Source organism: Micrasema longulum, unplaced genomic scaffold, assembly GCF_059751315.1.
Source record: "Micrasema longulum isolate JH-2025_06_02 unplaced genomic scaffold, ASM5975131v1 h1tg000509l, whole genome shotgun sequence".
Taxonomy (NCBI): domain Eukaryota; kingdom Metazoa; phylum Arthropoda; class Insecta; order Trichoptera; family Brachycentridae; genus Micrasema; species Micrasema longulum.
Genome location: NW_028277706.1, coordinates 404,296 through 425,575, shown reverse-complemented (window position 1 = coordinate 425,575; position 21,280 = coordinate 404,296). Strand labels below are relative to the sequence as shown.

Here is a 21,280-nt window from a genome sequence, read left to right as displayed (position 1 = left end):
CTTATTTTCTATACCTACTAAGGTAGGTACATAAACTGAAGTGGAAGTATCACAAGTATATTTCAATTCTTTGTCTGTCACTGTAAAACTTGTTCGCTAAACATCCCTACGTTTTGTGTGGAGTAACCTTTTGTCACTAACTCACGCGGAGGGAGGAGGCGCTTGTATGACAGCTCAACAGGTGTGAGGAACGAACGAACAAATAGTTTAATAAAACGACTGCAGTATTTTATAACTGTAATGCACACCTGTCGGACAAGTTGAAGGTCAGACCGATGTCCGTTTTAACGGTCTGCATACGTCATTCATATTATATTATATAAATTCCTTCATTATGCACAGTATGCACACACATAGCCGGATACTTATGTAGGGAATAGCCAACCCCATGTTGATACTTCCGCCAAGGAAGATTACGCTCCCTTCGTTCACTGTTTATCAGAAACTTCATCCTACTACATACTTCTGACAGGTACTGTTACCTTTAAAGCCGATATTCCTTTATAAGTATATTATTTCAAACTGTACTATCAGGTAAATATGTACTTAAATGAATTATTTTAAGTTTATTCATGCACATAAGATCATGGGTCTTTTTTTTATTACTCGTATTATAAATCAAAATTTTGCTTGTTTTCTTTGTTTTCATAAACTTTGATATAAACGACGTGATGATTGGCAAATGCTCCGTTACGTATGATTTGTTAAGCTATTATTATTTCATTGGTAACAAATTATTTTTAATATTTCTGTAGCGAATTCGCTTGAGAAGAAATAATGCTAATATTTGCTTATAACGTGCATAATAATATGATTGGTAACTTTTAACATCTTAAGCGTATTTTTTTATAACGCGAACACAAATAGTAGGACCTTATAATAAATAATAAATAATAATTATAAATTTTGACAATTTTTATAGCGCCGTTTTCGTGAATAATCACTACAAGGGCGCTGTACATTATACTTAATTATATCAGCTCACTCTTAATTACTATTCACTTACACACTAATGTTATAAATTACCCATACACATATGTATTATGTTTGTATTCCTTTTAAGCAGGGGTACTTTTCAAATCAGGAAACGATTTCACAAATAAATGAGTTTTTAATTTTTTTCTAAAAAGCGATTCTGTTGCACAATTTCGTAGTTCTGAAGGTAAGGCATTCCACGCCAAAGGTCCGGCTATTGCAAAAGCTCTATCACCAAATTTGGAACTCTGGCTGCGTAATTGGGGTAGTATCACCTTTCCTACAGCAGAACAGGAGGCTGAGCGGAGAGTGAGGCGCCTATCTGCCAACTCATCCGGAATGCAGAGTTTCTTAAGGTATTGAGGGCCGTGTCAGAAACCTAGTCAGAAATCATATTTATATTTATTCCATGCATGTACGTGTATATTTTATGAAATTTCAGGAGTTATTTCTGTTCACGTTTAGAGGTGGTGGGAGTAACCGCAACTAAATATAACGCAAAATGATGTTTTAGCCAACGAATCCAAAACGAGTAACATGACAAAGGACCGGTATTCGGAACAAAGAGCTCGCCTGGCGGATTAGATAACACGTAGAGATTATCACTTTGTATGCAAATGAACACAAGTAAAGCAATTTTTGCCCGGAATTACTTGTTTCACAGAGTCATCGCAACGCGCCAATGTATTATTTGAGGTCAAAACCAATTGTTTGAAGGTAATAATCGGCACAAAACAACAATATGTTATTGACATCAACATGAACCATTACTACAGATACTGTTTTAGTTTTGCTGGCTTCAGTAACTTACAAATTACAAAATTAATTTTTAGCTTTCATGTTTAGTCGAAATTTCGAACATAGGTAAAAGTGTTTTAATTTTCTGTCACGCAGAAATTTCAAAACTTTGGGCCTCACGGTGACTTTCATCTATCACTCAAAATAACGCTACCACAAGCGCATAAAATATTTAGATTCCTGTATATCAAATATTTGTTGACACAAAATGTTGAAAACTTAATTTACAACAATGTTGAAATGCAAATACATAATAGACGTGTAAATAAAAGTGTAAATTTTGTGATATAAGATGCAAATAGGTACGTAAGAACCTATACCAACCTATTAAATCCTAACTAAAAGTAAGTTGTCGGCCTCGTGGCGTAATGGTCAGCGCGTTAGCCTGTCATGCAAGAGGTCGCGGGTTCGATTCCCGACATAGTTAATATGAAATATTTATTTAAAAGGGTGTTTTCACACTAGAATATTTCATAGTTCCTGGACTGGTACCTGAAGCGTAATACTGATCATCTCACCTTCATGTAACAAAAATGATCAAGATACGCTGCGATTGGTGTACCGATGCAGTTCCCTATGCACCATTAGATGCGGAAAGGAAGGATGATGATGAAAAGTAAGAAAAACATTTTTTGTCAGCATTCCTACTAATAGTTAATTTGATCTACTTAAAGACGTTTATTGTTACCGTATGCGCCTGGTAGGTATATAAAACAATAAAATGACTAATCATTAAAAATGGTAAAAACATCTCGATTTGAAATTTTTGACTTGGTAGTTTTATATTACTATCGCGGTGTTATTTTAGTCAAATCCAAAAGCAGTTTGTAGGCCGCGTCGCGACGTAAGCAAACGAAAGCTTATACTGGAAAAAATAATATAAAAATTGAACCCTTTTTATACCTGTCACCATTTGTTGTTTACAACGGGGCTTCGTTGAATATGATAAATAATATAATAAAGATAATCAATATCAGCCATCTCACGCATAAATGAGTTTCAAGTGGTTCCGTGGATTCTCTACAATTTCGTGTGTATATTTAAGCACTAATTAAAAACTTTTGACGATTAATATTAATACAAGTTTAAAGGTACTCAATCGTTTTATCTATATGAAAATAATGATTTAAGTTTATATGTCCATGGTACAATTTAATCAGGTTTTTTCCGCGGCAGGAAATAATATTGTAATGCGTTGCTTTAATTTAAAGTTCAAGTTCACTTGCACCGATTACCTTTTATCCTTCGATAAAAATGTAATCAATAAACGCAATAAATTTAGCATATCATCTTTTAAACATCAAACATAAACAGTGGCAGACTTGGGGTAAATGACTACCAGTCATATATTATTAATGCAGTCTGTGACTTAAGTGAGCTGACCATTGTTTATGTACAATATTTGTGTTTTGTGACTGTCCTGAGTTTCTATTCGACGGACAGATTCATGGGACAGTGCTTACCTTTTACAACTCAAAACTTTCACTTGTTTCTTGTCAACTTGAAGCATTTTCTTTTGTAGACAAAAGAATCGGGCTCTATTGCTTTTGGCCTTTCGTTCGTCCTTGTTTACAAATACGTTCATTTTCAAGAACTTTCACCGTGTAATTATCTTTGGTCCGTATTTTTATAATCACCGTGTAACACTTTTTGTCATCCTTTTTTATATCACTTGTTTACCAACAAACAAAATGAGACAGTTCATATTTTCTTTTTCTTATAAACTTGTATTTTAATCTGTGACAGACATATTAACTCAGAGTTTAATTAACTAGAGAAGCCCTTTAGATCTATTGCATAGAACGAAAACGTTCCAAATTTTTATTTTGGTTTTAACTTTAACAACAAACGTGTGACGGACGGTTTCGGTTTTCGCTTGCAATGCTCCTCCCGAGTACAAACAGCCCGTTGTATTTCTGTAGTATGTAGCTTACTTCGTAGTTAATAATCGTAGAATTATTTTTCTCCGTATGGGCGACTCCAGCCAGTGGCATGTTATTACTCTAAGCATAAGCAGTTCAAAATGGAGTTCTAGTGCCAACTCTAATGTATGGGAGCGAAGTATGGAATTGGAAAAATGATGATGAAAGTAGGTTACATGCTGTCAAAATGCGATCCCTCGGGCGAATTTGTGGCAAAACGATGTATGATAGGTGCACAAATGTCAAGATCCGTTAACTGTGTAAGGCTGAGATATGCATTATCGACAGAATCAAGAAAGGGGTGCTGCGTTGGTTTGGACGTGTAGAGCGAATGGACAGCGAAACAACGGCTAAAAGGATCTACGATGCGAATGTTGATGGTTGCAGAAACGAGGAAAGACATGGCACGATCAAGTGCATCAAATGCTTGAAGATGGGCATGTCAAGAGTAGGAATAATCGGCGTGCGTGCATGAGAAGATGTATGAATGTAGAGGAAGCGAGGTTTATATGCAAAGATAGAGTGATATGGCGTTCTATCCTATCTGCCTATCCCTACGGCGGAAATGGCGTGATGGTTATATAATTTAATTAGAGGTGAAGAAATTTAGCAATAATATGGCAATAATTGATACTTGTAACAATTATCGCTTTATTATTTAAGGGTATTGTCAAAAGAGGATTTTTTCTTAGAATATGCTATATTTAATAGTATGAATGTGCTTAAATTTACTATTTCTGGAAGATAAAAATATTCCCATCTTTAAAAACTTCTTAATTTCATTAAGTAAATCAGTTTTCTGAATGAAATATCTACAATTTCAAAGAAATGATAAATAACTAACTGCTTTACACCTTACCGTACTAAATATGTTTGAATCCTTCGGTTGTGAACTTACCTGTCTTGAACTACCATTACTGCAGACGGTGGTGTTCTGTGTTGCGTGACATGCCCTTGATCTAAAGATACGGCGAAAAATGCTTTACAGGCAATACTGTACCACGAGGTAAAAGAACCACTCCATCTGCGGTACTGCCGAACCACGTGAGCGGTTTGATCGTTTCGCTGTTGCCACCCGGCCAGTTACTTCTCGGGACAGTCAAGGCTGCTAGGGTTGCTAGATGGTGGATGGTGGATGGTAGTTACCGCATTGAAGCTAGGAATCCGTGGGAAAGGGGAGGGCAGCGGAGGAGAACAACGAGGGATTCTGATTTCCATAACTTAACCATTTCGCTCGGACGCCGACTCTGACCGCTGCGCTGTTGCCGCGAAAAGACCGAAGAAAGCGAAATAGTGAACAATACGATATGAAGAACTTTACTTCGAGAAAGCTCTCGAAAATGTACATTTTACGAGCCATAATAACGAAGCAGTAAATAAACAGTTTTAATTATTTAATTATATAAATGCCAATGAGTGGCAATAGGGAAATATCACATACTACGAATACCGATAAAAATATATGAAATGGAAAAAGGGTGTTTTCAAACTAGAATATTTCTTAGTGCCTGGACTGGTACCTGAAGCGTAAGACTGATCACCTTACCTTCCTGTAACAAAATTGTTTGAGAAATGCTGCGATTGGTGTAACAATCCAGTGCCCTATGCACCATTAGGTGCGGAAATGGAATAATGATGAAATTCACCTTCAAAAAAAATATTCAATAAAAAAACGTTCGTAGAAAAACGCGACATGTTTGGCCTTGGTTGTGTGGCGTCAAGATTCGTGATATTGTTCTACACAAATTTCAACGGCCACGAACAAATACTCTGGTGTAAGAACACCTATTTAAATAAATATTTCATGTCAACCATGTCGGTAATCGAACAGTCGAGTAGGCAAATGCGCTGACGATTACATTACGAGGCGGACTCAAAGTTTTAATTAAAAATATGAACATTTTTAACCTTTTATTCGAGACGCACGGAAAAAATAAGAATAACGTTAACATCGTATTTTTTTGCTTATTTAAAAATAATAATATGTATTAAAAAACGTGAATTGACCATATTATATACAAATACGAAAAATGATAAATATATTCTTAATTGCGAATAAGGTAAAATAAAGATATTTATTAATAATAGTTTTTAGATTCGATTTTACGACCCAATTTATTTTACCGTTGAATGTTTTCGCGTGTTAGAATTTACATTGATATAAACTTGTATCAAAATATATTTAATTGATAAGTCGTGTTGTTCAGAAGGTTATAATTGTATGGATTAGCGAATTCTTCGGAAAAATGATTTAATGAAGATTATCCTTATTTTAATAATGGGAAGTTAAAATTTACCTTCAATTTTATCCACAAAGTAAAATTAAGGTTTCTGTACGAAAAATAAAATATGTTTACAATTCTTTTTTCTTAACATGTTCAATTACAGGTTACCAATAATGATACTTTTAATTTTCATACAAATAAACACATTTTCATATATAAATATCAATGTTAATCGGGTTGTGGTCCTGTGGCTAGTGTCTCAGACTCACGGACCAAAGGTCTGTGGTTCGAATCCCACTCTACCCCAACTTGATTCCATTTTCTAATGGTGAGTTATTTACAACTCGTTGAAAATGGCCCTCAAAATTAAATATTTGGGTAAATCATAAGAACGCAAATATTTATTTTGTATTTTTTAAAATAAAATAAATTTCAAACCGTCTTGATATGTACCATTGAAGATAGCGATCATAATCGCGGTGCGGGAACACAATGAAATATTCTAAATCGTTCAATTAAAACTGCTTGCTCGTCCCTTTTTCAACATACATAGATGATAAATTATTTATTTTGGGTAATATAATTTTATATACAAGCAAGTATTCGTCGGTAATGACGTAAATCGACTCTTAGCCATACTTTACATAGCCGTGCATATATGTAGTAACAAGCAGTTTAGTATCGTTCCGTAATTTTGAATTAATAATAATAATAATATTTGGCTGATTTATATAGCGCCATTTTTGTAAAAAAAAAAAACACCTCAAGGGCGCTTTACAATTGTATACCTAAACTTACATTCTAACTAAACTAAAGTGATATATTATATTTCCAGATTTCAAATTGAGGGTATGATAGTCTAAAAAAGTGGGATTTTAGTTGGGATCTGAACTGCCTGGGACTGTCGATGATTCGTAAGTTTGAAAGCAATTGGTTCCAGGCAGAGGGGCCGGCAGCGGCAAAAGCGCGATCTCCAAATCTAGTGTTTGGGGAGCGCCGGATTTCGACCAGTTTTCCTCTTCCTGAATCAAATGCTGACCTAAGAGTAGATTTTCTTTGACATGTATTTCCCTAATACAAAGGTCTGATACGTAATTTGTAGCCATTTCATGAAGGGATTTGAATACTGTCCAGCAAAGCTTGTATTTTATTATCTCTGGGCTTTAAAACCAGTGCAAATCTCGAAGATGTTGTGAGATGTGTGAATATTTTTTTACTCCCGTAATAAGCCTTGCTGCTGCATTGAAAACAGATTGAAGTTTATTAGTTTGATATTTTGAGAGATTTACGTATATTCCATTAGCAAACGCCAAAAAATTTGTTTTCACAACCAAAAAAGTATGCATCTATATTGTATTCGCATAATCCCGTCCGTATACCTTTTCTTTCAAAATGCATTTTGAGCGCTGTCGTACAATAACATAATAATCCGTACGAAACTTTTATGGTTCGTTTCACTTTCCGTCCCGTGACGTGCTAGATAGGGGTTCGGATTCTGAGGCTTCTTTTTCAATATATCTGGACCATTTGGATTTTTTGTCCCGAAGGAACGGTCATATAACCCGTCATTGTATTCTCAGAAAAACGTGCCTCGGAATGAGTTACAGCTCGAGTAAAATAAATTCATACAAGCAGTAAAAATACTCGGAGATAAGAATAAAACTTAACTCGTTTAAATTGTACATAGTAACTGCCATTGTCCAATTTCTAATGGGTATTCATAATCGGAATATTATTTGAACTATTTATTTATTTATTTGACTTACTTATGCAGTCCATTCTAACGATGGTAAATACAATTTCTCATAACAAATAATACAGGGACTAATAAAATGTAATACAACTAAATGAAATTAAAGCTAGGACAGAAAAAAATATAAATTACTACCTCAAGATAAGATCCAAGATACAAGATTTATAAAATGGTATGCAATGTATTATTTTTGTAAGTTTTTTAAACTACCTTTTCACTTCATTATACATAACTATCAAATTTATGTTCAGATTATGAAGGTGTATAGTTGACATTTAAGAAAAATATTTTCAAGAACTTTTTGGTAACTAAATATTTTTATCAATAATATTTGTTGAACAGAATTTTTTTTCGATATGACACAATTAAACAAAAAATGTAGTTGGTTGATTTTTTCTAGAAAATAAGATCAGACAACCACGAGATAAGACGATTTTTGTTTTTGGATAAGACGATAGGGCCACATTTTCAAATTCACGCGGTTACATTCGTTTTGGAATTTCAATCTTAATTTTCATAAACAAAACTAATTTCATGAAATGCGTAGGTCATAAAACAAAAATTGTATTTAGGTACCCACATTAACTAATTTTAAAAGCAATAAACAATTTCGTTAACAATCAAACCCAAATATTCCAGCTTTCCCTTTCTGGGTAAACTTAATATTCTTTAAAGGTTTCAAAGGATGCCCTAGTATTTATAGTATCTAATGAAATGTTTTCGGTTCGTAATCGGTAAAATAAAAGCCCTTAAATATTTTTGTGACTAACGGCGATACATTAGTAAAGACTCGTGAGAAAGTAAATATCTATTATTAAGGTGTGGATATTGTATTTCAGGGCGATTATTTGTAAAAGTTAAGGGAATCAACAGCACTTTAAAAAATACGCTATCTGCTATTAAAATTACAATTTTTATCAAAATGAATGCAACATTGATATATCATACAAAGAAAAAAACCTAGACCGGCAGACCGTTTTCATTACATCAATTATTATTTACGAACAACTGGGAACCAATCATAAACATTGACGATAAAGATTTATCGATGTTAATAGTCGACTAAAGTTCAAATACTATTTGACGGTAAAGAGCAAGCCTCAACGACAGATATCATGATCAACTGATCATGATAAATCTAAAAGATAACAAGGAAGGTCAGTACTACGGGAAATTTAATATAAAAAATGTTTTCTTACACGTACTACATATTAGAGCATTTAATTGCAAAGCGAAGTTTCTCGAAAATGTATGAAAAAATAATTAAAAATGACTTTAATAAAAATTAACGACATCACAAGTTCATCAAAATGTAATGTAAAAAAAATGTATCCGTATAAACCAAAGATAGATTGTTGTGATAGATTTCTAGTTTCCAATCAGCAATCAGCAGAACTCCCCGACGAGAACTTGTCACGTCACGTGCTGGAGTAATTTTATAATCACAAAACGTTAAAAAATCAGAGCATAAATCATACTTTTTTTTTTGCTTAGTTGGATAGTCTATTAACATATGTAAAAAAAAACACAGAACTTCCATGTTGGAACAGTTAATTTATTTATGTTTTTAAGTAACTTAGAGTTTTAACTGCAGACTTTTTTCCGTGATTATGATTCAGTTTGTTGATTGTTATGTTTATATTGATCAAAAAATATTTGTTCTTCGTAATGTGGAATTCTTCTTAAAAATTATTTGTTCTTGCTTCACCGTGAGCCTATAAAAACTGCCCCTATTATGCGCATTCGGGAATTGTAAACTTTAGTTATACTTTCACGCACATTAAGCTCTTATGTAGGTATCTATCTGCTTGGCAGAATTAAATATTTTCAAGTAACTACAACGTGCTAGGAATACAAATGCTACAATTAACCCGCAAGACGACGGAAAGTGGAAATACATAATTATTATTAGTAATCCAGAAACCATAACAAAGGGCTATTGATAATAAGAATATTGTATAGATTCTGTTTTTAATGTACATTGTAAATATTTATTTATTTAATACATTTTTACGTCCTAAGCCAACTACAATACTTACACGAAGAAATATAATATACACCTACAAGAAACAAACAGAACATAAATACATGAGCAAAAAAAACAAGAACTATAACAATATTGTAAAACGAAGCTCGCAGAGATATGCTTTTTTTTAGGCCCAAAAAAATTTTTTTTTTTTTTACTGATAATATTTCATTGATTCCAAACTTTCCAAATTTTCCTTCTTTTAAAAAACACGCACTATCTTGGATTCAAGCTCAAGATATGAACTCTTTTTTTTCTGTGGTGTATTTTGTTGCCCTATAAGGAATATTTTTATGTTTTTTTAAATATTTTTTATTTATTTTTTTAATTACTATAAACAAATACCACATAATCTTTTACAGAATATTTTATTTTCTCTTCCTTATGTTACACAAAAATATTATAACTGTCTATTTATTATAGGAGCAAAAATTCATTAACATTTTCTTGTATACCCACGAACAGGCCATGCCTTTATGGCCGCTCCTTCATATCCTGAGCCTACTTCTAGTACAAGCAGAATTTGCCAGAGTGTTTTTCGTGCCATTTTGTAAAATATGAAATGTATGTATAAATTAGTAAATAAATGAGAAAAACCATAACTACGGCTATTTTTATAGGAAGCACTATTTAAATATATGTATTATTTGTTTTTAGTAATTCAAAAATCATTTCTTAACGTAAATGTTAATTATTTTTATTTTAGCTGAAAAAAATGAATTAAAAATATAAGGTTACTTACTTACTATGCCTTCAAATGAATTGTGTAAAACAAGTTTAGTTACCATTCTGGCGCAGTATGGCTGTATTTTGCGCTGTACCTCTATACTCGTGTGTCGTCTCGAGTGTTACGAGATCGTCCTTTGCGATTATTTCGAAGAACTCGTTCGCGATGATATCCAAACATCACATCACATTTAAATGATTCTATGTGCGCCTTAAGAAACTCTTATTTTTGCGATTAACATAATAAAACGAGTAAATTTATTGTGACTTTTGAACATTATCGTACATTACTTTGGTACCTGCGGTTTTTAAACATACAAAATGCGATTTAATTAAACTTTTTTGATTACCCGGGACGTTAAGTGTAACTTATATATTACATATATGTATATGGGTATGTTTGCCTTATATTTTCAACCTACCTGTGATCTGTTTCTATTCACTATTTAAACACAAATAGAAAATTCAACTACCATTTAGAATTGCAAATCGAATCACTTGTTGAAACCAATACTTTTTCATTCGCTCGTACCGAAGGTGCATAAACTCTGATCGATCATGGACATATTCAGAACAGTTTATTAATTCATTCATGAAGTCGGGACAGACATAGGAACTTAATAAACATTATTGCGCTGCTGTTTCCATACATAAATAGGGTATGTTTACTATCTAATAAAATATTTTCGCACGTCTAAAAGATATTTCTTTTTTTCCAGCTGGCGACATATTTGACGAGCGGCGCTCCGTGGGGCCCTCCCCGTCGCCCCCGGCCCCCTCCCCGGGCCCGGCCGCCCGCGCCCCCCGCGCGCGCTTCATCTCCTCCATCCTCGGGGGGGACATCCCGTACGGCTCCAGGGGGCACGTCCTAACCAGAGCCGAGCGCAAGGAGTTCCCTCCGCTGCTGCCCGCGGCGCCACCGCTCCCCCGCTGCCACCAAGTCTCCGTAATCCAGAGAACGCCGCTCGTGAGAGACAAGAGGAAGGAAGAAGTCAAACTTCCCGCTGCCGTGGCGCTCGCCGAGCCCGAACAGGAGCAGCCCATCGACTATCACATCCCTAAAGTGCGAGGTGAGGGAGAGGACGAAGAAGAAGAGAAAAAGATTCTGGAACAGAGGCGTTCGAGCAGTTCCAAGATAGCCAACAGCATAATCCCTCGCTCGGGACTCGCCGGCAGGAGCCTCGCGCCCCCGGGACGACTCCCGGCCCTGATGGTGGCTGCGGCCGGCCACGGCCGCTCGGGAGGGGGCGGCCAGAGTGGCGGGGGGCAGGCGGCCGGCGGGGGCGGCGGCGGCTACGGCGGGGGGACGTCGGGGGGCTCCGCCGGGGCGGGGGGCGGAGGCGCCCTCGGCGGAGGGGCCGGCGGCGGGGGCATGGGGGGACGAGACGGACGCTCAGACTACGGCCCGAACAGCCCCCCCACGGGAAGTCTTCCACCCTTCTACGAGAGCCTTAAAGGGGGCCAAAACGGAATCAACGCCTATAACGCCAATGGGAACTTCATGCCGCAAAACAACTTTAATATGATGAACGGTAACCTGGACGTGGATTGCGACACCGGCCAGAGTTCTCAGAACTCTGGGTTCGGGGAAAATCAAGACAAACAATACTCTCTCCTGCAAAATGCGGCGTACGGAATAGTCCTAAAGGACGAAACGGACCTGGATTACGACAATAAACTGGAAGGTCTCGGCTCCAACCTGAGTTCTTACGGCGGATACGACGTTAATGATTCTATGATGGTGGATATGGCCGGCGGCGTCATGGACCCGCTTCAGTTCACAGCCACGCTGACGTTCTCAGGTCCAGCGGAGCACGCCTTGTTGGACAGCTTGTCGGACGCTGCGGACCTGTCCAACTTCCTGCAGCGCCTCCCCGGGGAGGACTCCCAGCCCGAGATCATCACGGACGAGATAGACGACGGACCTTCCCTCACCCCCGACTCGGCGGCCACTAGAGCCGACAGCGGGACCGACTCGTTCTCCGACCAGATTATGATGAACCGCCAGTACTACCAGAAGAACTACCTCCAGCAGTTCGCGGGGCACGAGTCGGGATACGGACGGCCGGAGTTGGTGATGCAGCAACTGCTGCAGGGAGAAGGGCAGCTGCAGCAGCTCCAGATCCAAGTGCAGATGGCGCAGCAGGCGCAGGCGCCGCCGTCCCCGGGACTTTCCTTCGCCGGTAGCGGCCTGGACCTGGACTCTCCCTCCAGCTGCGTGTCCCTGCCTTCCCCCGGAGCAGAGCACCCTTGCCTCAGCCCCGCATCTGTAAGTGTCCGCAGAGAGACCAGCAAGCGCGATTCCAAGTTAGGAGTCTTGCAACACAGGGTAAGCTGTCACATTGATTTATGGCGTCGCTTTCTTCATTCCAATTGGATCAATTTGCTGTCTGGCAAAAATTCATTTTGTTTTGGTGAAGTGAAAGAATCCGCTGTGCCAAAATCAATTTGCTCGCTTTAACTGCTAAATTTCAAATAGTTTGCAATACAAGTTAAGAATATATTTAAAACCTGATTAACAAAAACACTCAATGAATAATTAAAAATTAAAATACATAAATCAATTGCAAATTATTTGTCATTTTCGCCTGTAATGTAAATAAAATATAATATAATGGTAATAATCGTGAATAGATGAAGTCGGGGTCTACGTTCAAGGCGCACGGAAAGAATGCGGTTAAGTGTTTTGACGCTGCCCGGTTGAGTTTTGATAAAAATTGGCGCCTCGACATTCAAGAATATAATACAGTAGCGAAAATCGACCAGCTAATTTTTATCTAAACTCAACCAGATAGGGTCACAAGATAGTACCGCATTCCTTCCATGCGCCTTGAACGTAGGCCCCGACTTTACCTACATATTTTTGAATGATTTAGATGTTAAAGAACTTTTCTTTTTGAAATTTAAAAGTAATATATTACAGACATGGTAAAAAAAACTTTAAATTTCATAAAATCTAAATAAATACCTACTATATGATAAAATAGCTCTCACTAAATAAATGTCACAATAGTATTGATGTTTTTTGTTGATATTTCTTGATAAAACTCCATGGTTAATGATTTTGATAAAATTATAAATAAAGTTATCAATAAAACTTCATGGTTTAGTTTTAGGCGAAAGCACTCATTGGTCAAAATAATAAAAAAAGTCAAACTAAACCAAGAAGTTTTATTGATAACTTTATTTATAATTTTATCAAAATCGTCACAATAGTAGACTAACTTATTGATTGTGTTTATTTAGTATCTAATTTGTTATGTATTATCATTGTTTACAGTTGGGTCTACCAGCTGAAGTACAACTAGAGTTTGTAAATGGCGGACATGGAATTAAGAACCCCCTTGCAACAGATGTCAATGGCAGATCTAGGGATGATGAGAAACCCAAAGTATCTATTTGTATCTCAGATGATGATCCAAATAAATTTGTTTGCCGAATCTGCTCCAAAAATTTCACCCTCCAAAGGCTACTGAACCGGCATATGAAATGTCACTCGGATGTGAAAAGATACCTATGTACCTTCTGTGGAAAGGGCTTCAACGACACCTTCGACCTCAAGAGACACACGAGAACACACACAGGTGTCCGTCCCTACAAATGCAACCTGTGCGAGAAGTCATTTACACAACGCTGTTCCCTCGAATCTCACTGTTTGAAAGTCCATGGAGTTCAACATCAATACGCTTACAAGGAACGCCGTACAAAGGTATTTAACTAAGTCTAACCTTTCATTTTGGATTGATCAATTTTCAATCAATAACACTCTCCATATTCTGTAGATATATTTGTTTTTATTGTAATATTCTCTTAATTCTATATACAATAAAAAAGTATTTTAGGATTTTTATGCTTTGATACAATTAATTCATTTGTCTCAATCCTATGCATTTATAAAAGTATATTTATTTATGACCACCAGATTTTAATTAAAAACTATAGTTTCTATTATGAAAATGGTTAAATTTGTTATCTGATTGCTTTTTTATTTCTCCAGATGTACGTGTGTGAAGAATGCGGCCACACAACGAATGAACCCGAAGTCCATTACATCCACCTTAAGGACAAGCACCCATATTCACCGGCGCTCCTGAAGTTCTACGACAAGCGACACTTCAAGTTCACCAACTCGACGTTCGCCAACAACTTGTTGGGTTCCTTTCCCATGCCAGTTCACAACTAGCGAGGAAAAGGAGACACGCTCGTTATGATACATCCAACATTAGACAGATAGATCAAGATTATTTATTGAAAACGCTAGTATTAACGGTCAGTGGGAGAAATGGTGCCCCTACAACTATTGTTGGATGTTTCATACCGGCCTTATTATAGTCACGCAGCATGTCATGTAATTGTCCAAATAACATCTCATCGTTTGTTTGGCTCATTTTAAATCATTCAAAGGCACCCTATTGGACTAAACTGTATTTTGCCTACTAAACTATTACGCTTTTAAGTTATTTGTTTGTTTATTTTATAACATCGAGTGATATTTCCAATAGGTTAATTAATTTAATGTCCCTCAGTAAAATCTGTTACGTGATTTACAATAGACGGTCTGATTTGTAGTCGATTGGGTGATATAAATGGACAAACAAGCCAAATCCTTGGCATGACTGCAAACAAACAAAAATCAAAGTATCGGGTTATTTGTGCAATCTGGTGTTGGTCTCTGGGGTTAACTACATAAGCTTTAGGTATAATGAATAGTTAATTATAGATATTTGGATAAATTTACTGAAGATGTTATTTTATTTTATAATATGTTGAATATGTTATAATGCAATCATTTATTAATTCTTTCTCAGCATAAGCAGGCAGCTTCAATTATTTATTTGAACAGTTTTAATTCGTAACATTTTATATCTTATTATTATTTTGTTATACGCTTAGGTTTAATATATTTTGAAGACTGTTTTTTTTACTATTGTTTTTCCATAAGTATGTATTATGTTAAAATTGATATTATATGCTGCCCTTTCAGTAATACGAATGTACTATGTTGATTAAGAATTGATAATTATGGAACGGATGAAAAGTATTTTGTCTCTTCCATTATAACTAGATAATAATGTATCGACTTTCAACTTTATACAATTTTGACTGTGGGTGTCTCATTCCTCCGATCTTGACTGAAGATTCAGCCAATGGTGAATCTCCGAGAGATTTTATCTTCCAACAGAGGTACACTAAACTAAACACAATATATAAGATAAAAGAAATATGTAAACGGTTTTGTGATGTCGGTATTCCTCTACCTACCTACACTTATAAACTTGTGATATCAAATTTTATTATTTTTTAGTATAAAATTTTGGGATGAAAATGAAAATATTTTTATAAAATATAAATGCGCTTCCGCAATTGTATCTTCCTAAGGAATAAAATTTCTCTGTTGAAAAAGAAAATTAAATAAATTATACGCAATCACATGTAAATATTTATTTAAATATAATTATAAGTTTTACAATAAAGATTTAACATTTTAAAGCTAAGTACCTTCTATAGATATAGATACAAACTTATTCAGTTTGAATATAAAAAGACAAAAGTTACAGACAATGTATTTCAACAAAAAGAACAACCAGTTGGGACGAGTATGGGAGAGCATTTAATAGACATAAAGTAGTGTGACCTTTGGTAATCCAGGAGTCGATGGAACCCGAGAAGGCGATCGCAGAAACGTACAGAGCTTTAGAGAAATAAAATAGACTGATTTAAAGATGAATGTAATTGAATTAAATATATTGAAATCATTTTTATGCCAGTCAACATCATTCATTTCGTTCTCATCCAACATGTACTCAGTATTCTATTGCATTCTATTTATGATGAGCATTTACTTACTTTAAATAGATTAAGACATCTTTTTATATAAACGTTACAATGTCCTCCATTTATGTGAACAATTTTAACGTGTCGAATAACCAATAAATTATCAACAAATATTATATGCGCTTTTCTTTATTTCATCATTTTTATGCTCCAGCCTTATCCCATGTACATACATATCGTCGGTCTACAATTTTGGCTAAAGTGGTCTTTTCATGTAGTTTTTTAACTCTTATTGCATGTTCCCTGATCATACCATAAACGTAGGACAAATAGTGAGCGAGATTTCTGGAGAAAAACAGTACGACAGATCTACTCGCTGAGAAAGTCATCCTTCATAACGGCCCCAACTATTAGTTGTAGAACTAATTTGGAGCGTAACCTTGCGGCTGGCTATTGAGTGCTTATTTAAAACATTTTTCTTCAGTCAAAACATCTGTAAAACATAAGTGACATTTAAATTTATTTCAACAGAGGAAAAACATTTTTGAGAAGGGAATATGGAAGTCTAGACATTTACAGGGCTTATGACCTGTCATTGGCTGGTTTAAGTGGTGCCTAGACTTCCATGTTCCCTTCTCAAAAATGTTTTCCCTCTCTGTTGAAATAAATTTAAATAAGAATAACTCCCTAGGGAGGAAATCCAGCCAGTCTGCAAGCATTTGGACATACTCAAACATTGTTTTATAAATGACATATTTATATAATCTTTCAACACTGTCTCTTACCTTGCAACAGACACAATTTTTATTTTTGATACATTTCGAAGGTACTTCATAGAACATTTTTTTTACAACAATCAGTTGGTTGCACTTTTAAAGCATGCACACTAAAAATTATACCTGTGTTATGCAACACATAATAATCTACATTATGAATCGCAAGTTAAAGCAAGTTGCAAGCCAAACACTGTGGCATGTGGATGTCTCAGAGCAAAGAAGCTCCCACGACTGGAATCATTCAATATTCCATATCGACGATACTCTATTTCTACTTGGTTCTCAAAAGGAATAAGAGTCAGTCATTACAAATCATTTGGATAGTGCAGACATTCTGTCTTAAGTTTTATTTTTTTGAAAGTGATTTATGAAAATTAGTAGTTCTCTGAAAACTTCTAAGTGAAATCGTGACAGGTCCGAAAAACTCTTTAGATGCCTATTTTCTCAGAAAATCCCTCAAAAATCTCTAGAAATCCGAAAAATCTCTAAAAATCACCACTTTCCGTCTACTAGACGCTTTTCCTCAACTAACAATTTAGTTTCGACCACTCGAAGTCTCTCAAATTTTTAAGCGCTTAAGTTTTCTACGCTCTCCACTCGTTGAAATTATTTTATTTAAAAATAAAATAACTTAGTTTGTAACCACTATTTTTTAGTTATTTATCTTAAGCCTAATCATACAAATACTGCAAACCTTATCTGTTTTAACTGCTTTACCAAAAAAAACTAGTTTTTATCTAGACCAAGCATGCTTTGTACTGTGGAAATAAATAATTGTATCATCAGCATATTCCCATGAATTCACAGCTCGATAGGTCCTTATATCAGAAAAAATAGTAGGCCAAGAATCGATCCTTGTGGGACACCACAAGTAATATTACCCATTTCACTACATTCAACTTCCAATTCAACACAAGATTTTCTGTTTTCTGAATACAAGGCCAAAATTTTAGACAAAGAGTACCAAAAATTTAATGTGTTCTAGTTTACTTTACTTACGTAATACTTCTTTTCTAAATATGATTATTTGGGACATTTCATTATTTTCGGTTACTCGTTCTTGTATTATCGTCTCGTCTCCGTCGGTGCCATACTGATTAAGTTTCTTCATACTAGACAGGATTTACAAAACCAAATGGAACGAAATATTTCTTAATTAACGACATAAAAATCAATAAACTCACTTTACATGCAAAAAATCGCATTATGTAGTATTTGTAAATAAAATAAGCATCAACCTTAAATATTACAATCGGCTCAGATCAACTAGAAAAAAACTTTTACAAAATGTTTCCAAACTAACCTGGAATAATCAGTTTGGTATTGTTAAATCTAAGATTGTGCCAATTGCTGGAATTATGTGTAGGCTTCAGGATATGCTTCCAATAATTCTACTTAGGGCGGTATATTTCGCCATGTTTTATTCTCATCTATTCTATTTTTCCTGTGTCTGTATATTTGTGACAAAAAAGATGAATGCGGAGATACGGGTCATACAAAATAAAGCAATGAGAAATGTATTACGTTTTCCAACACATAAAATAAATATACTCTACTACAAATATTATCCCATTTAGTATTCTACCCACAAACGACCTGACCAACACTTTGCTGCAATATTAGAAAATAAATTGAACTCGAATCTAGCACTTAAAATCAACAGTGTAACTACTACTCAATATAACCTTCCACCTATTCATTCTAAATCAACGTCTATCCAGTCGAAAAATAATAATCATGTCCCACTGACAAATCATTTCTGAAACTGTTCCTCTATAACCCTTGACTTGTGTTAGTGTAATATTATGTTAATTTGTCCTTAAATGTTTCTGTGATTTGTCCACAATATAATTTGTTTAAACTGAATTGTATACTAGACTTATCTATATTTAATTATGTCTTATTCTAATCAATTGTAACTGTCCGAGAATAAGTTTGCAAACTCATGGAAGTTCAATTATGTCGTATACATCTTTTGAATAATAAAAATAAAATACTATATATGTATGTATGTATACGTAAACCAGTGAGAATTACAACAGTGTGAACAGTGGTCTTAATTGATTGGTTCCTTGACCATAAAGCATTTAAAATATAGGTATGTATTATATAAATGAATAAAATCCAAAAATATAAAACAGAATACATTTATTTTAAATGCATAAAACTAATGATCGGTTTGTTGCTATTTAGAAATTTCATCCAACCAACCAATTTATTGTACTTATTGTAAAGAAATCTTAATTACATTTTCACATTACTTCGGTGAATACTGTAGCAAAAACTGACATTACACCCTTGCAAATTCTTAAACATTAAAAAATCTTATCAAAAGATTTACTTTAGGTCATTTCACATATTTTTTGCACAGAATCTAGGTACATTGTGGAAATTCCGCTGTTTCAAATTTATTAAACTTTAAAAATAGACAAAAAATACAGTGTAATTGTGCGGACCAACTCTCAACAACAAAAAATATCTATCCATACCCGTCCCACTTTTCCTGGTGCAACTCCATGCAACAATAATAACGCATTAGTGCCTGTCAAAACACATGAAATCTGGTACCAAACTAATGTCAAACAAGTAAAGTGCTCCCAACAGAACTATCAACAACCGAGCTGCGCCAGCATCCAACACCGCCAGCTCAACTCAAGCAAGCTGTGCCAGCATCGCACGACCGCCAGCTTTAGACAAAGGTTCCAGCACCGCGCCACGCCTCTGGGCACCAACGGGTTAGCGGAGTTGCGCAACCTTCCCTTTAACAATACAGTCCATTCGCTAAATTTTCTTTCTCTAGGACGGGGGATTTCTACACAGCTTGTCCACTGTTCAACAGTATTTTATAAAAACATTCAAGTATTTTTAGTGTATATAAAAAAAGAAAATCTTTAATTAAAAAATATTATGTAATATAGTCCCAATCAAACCAATAAACATATTCATGGTTTATTCGTTCAATTTATAAATACGAGTACCTTATACATTTGGACTCGTTTATACACATAACTAGTTAACTTAGTTTATCAAGGCAAGTGTGTTTTACATTTATTTTGTTCGATACAATATATTTTTAAAACTAGCACTAAAGTGCAGCAAGTTTTGGAATAAAGCACCATTAACAGATACCTAGTATGCACAACAGAGAGCACATTATAAAGTAAAAATTGAGCAAAAGGACATAAAATTATAAAATATTCTAGCAAAATAACAAAAGAGTAACAAAATTTGTTCTTAACTTGTAATACATACGGGGGCTGATTGATATACTCCACCCCTAACCTGCTTCGAGCCGACGACGATAAAAAAGCTTGGAAGGCCTAAACCTAAAACACCTGATGGGAACACTGCTGTTACAGAAGAAGGGGGGGAATAGATTTTAGCCAGTATGAGTCCGGTACTACCCAACTTGGGTGTCCATGATGGATTTTCCCTTCCGAAAAAAAAAGGGGTCAGACAAATGTTCTACTAGGAATACGGTACAAAAACTTTTTCTCATCCACTTCAAATAGATTGGGGGTGTAGCATATCAATCAACCCCCTTACATTGGCTGCATTATACTATTTATTCATTACCTTATACACATACGTAAATTACAAGCAGCTGGTAAACAAAATTGAACTCTACATACTAATGTAAATGGAAAGATCTGTGCTTTCCGAACCTATATTCGTAGTGCTTCAAGATAAGTTCAAGTGGTCTCATAACAAAGTATTTTGTTTGATAAAATTGAGGTCGCTACACACATAACGATAAACCATAACGATCAAACTGTGCAGTTTGAACTGCGCAATTTTATCGAACACGCGTATGACAAATTGTTGCAGTTTTTTTTTCGTTAGATAAAACTGCACAGTTTTATCATTATGGGCTATCGTTACGTGTGTAGAGACCTTTAATTATGTAATTTCACAATGTTAATGCCGATTCAATAAAGAATAATATTGAACTTGTCCTGTTGATTTTAATTCCACTCATGTTTGCCAGTTCCTTGTGTCATAAAAAATATAAAAATCAGGTGACAACCATTGCGAGCAGATAATTAATCAGAGCTAATAACAACAGGAATAAAAAATATAAGTTCAAAAATTATTCCTTAATTGTTAAATAAGTACTCCCTTCCTGTCATTCTTCGCGTATGAAACGGTTACTCCAGAAGCGTTATTGAGATTTGCAATACTGGTATTGGACACTTTGCTCAATACCGGAGATGATGTAGCCTGGTTTCCGGTTTTATCTGGTTCACGAAGAGGAGCTTTCTTATCTTTTGTTAACATTGCAACCTACAGTAAAAAAAAAAAAA

The 21,280-nt window shown here is 35.2% G+C and overlaps 2 protein-coding genes across 3 annotated transcripts in view; one reads left to right on the top strand and one right to left on the bottom strand.

Moving 5' to 3' along the window:
* LOC148280957 (uncharacterized) overlaps positions 1-15,833 on the top strand; it is a 43,059-nt gene extending 27,226 nt beyond the window's left edge. The window contains exons 2-4 of one of the 2 annotated variants that reach the window (XM_088227543.1): positions 11,145-12,694; positions 13,706-14,134; positions 14,423-15,833. In XM_088227543.1, the coding sequence (XP_088083669.1) occupies positions 11,145-12,694; positions 13,706-14,134; positions 14,423-14,608 (2,165 nt within the window). In that variant the 3' untranslated portion in view covers positions 14,609-15,833. Of the gene's footprint in view, positions 1-11,144; positions 12,755-13,705; positions 14,135-14,422 lie in introns of both variants that reach the window. The other variant, XM_088227542.1, reaches the window with a different exon arrangement.
* Positions 15,834-19,866: 4,033 nt separating this feature from the next.
* The window catches only part of Nadsyn (NAD synthetase), a 65,587-nt gene continuing 64,173 nt past the window's right edge, over positions 19,867-21,280 (bottom strand). Inside the window, exon 14 of the mRNA XM_088227544.1 lies at positions 19,867-21,260. Coding sequence (XP_088083670.1) covers positions 21,081-21,260 — 180 coding nt within the window. The 3' untranslated portion in view covers positions 19,867-21,080. The remainder of the gene's footprint in view (positions 21,261-21,280) is intronic.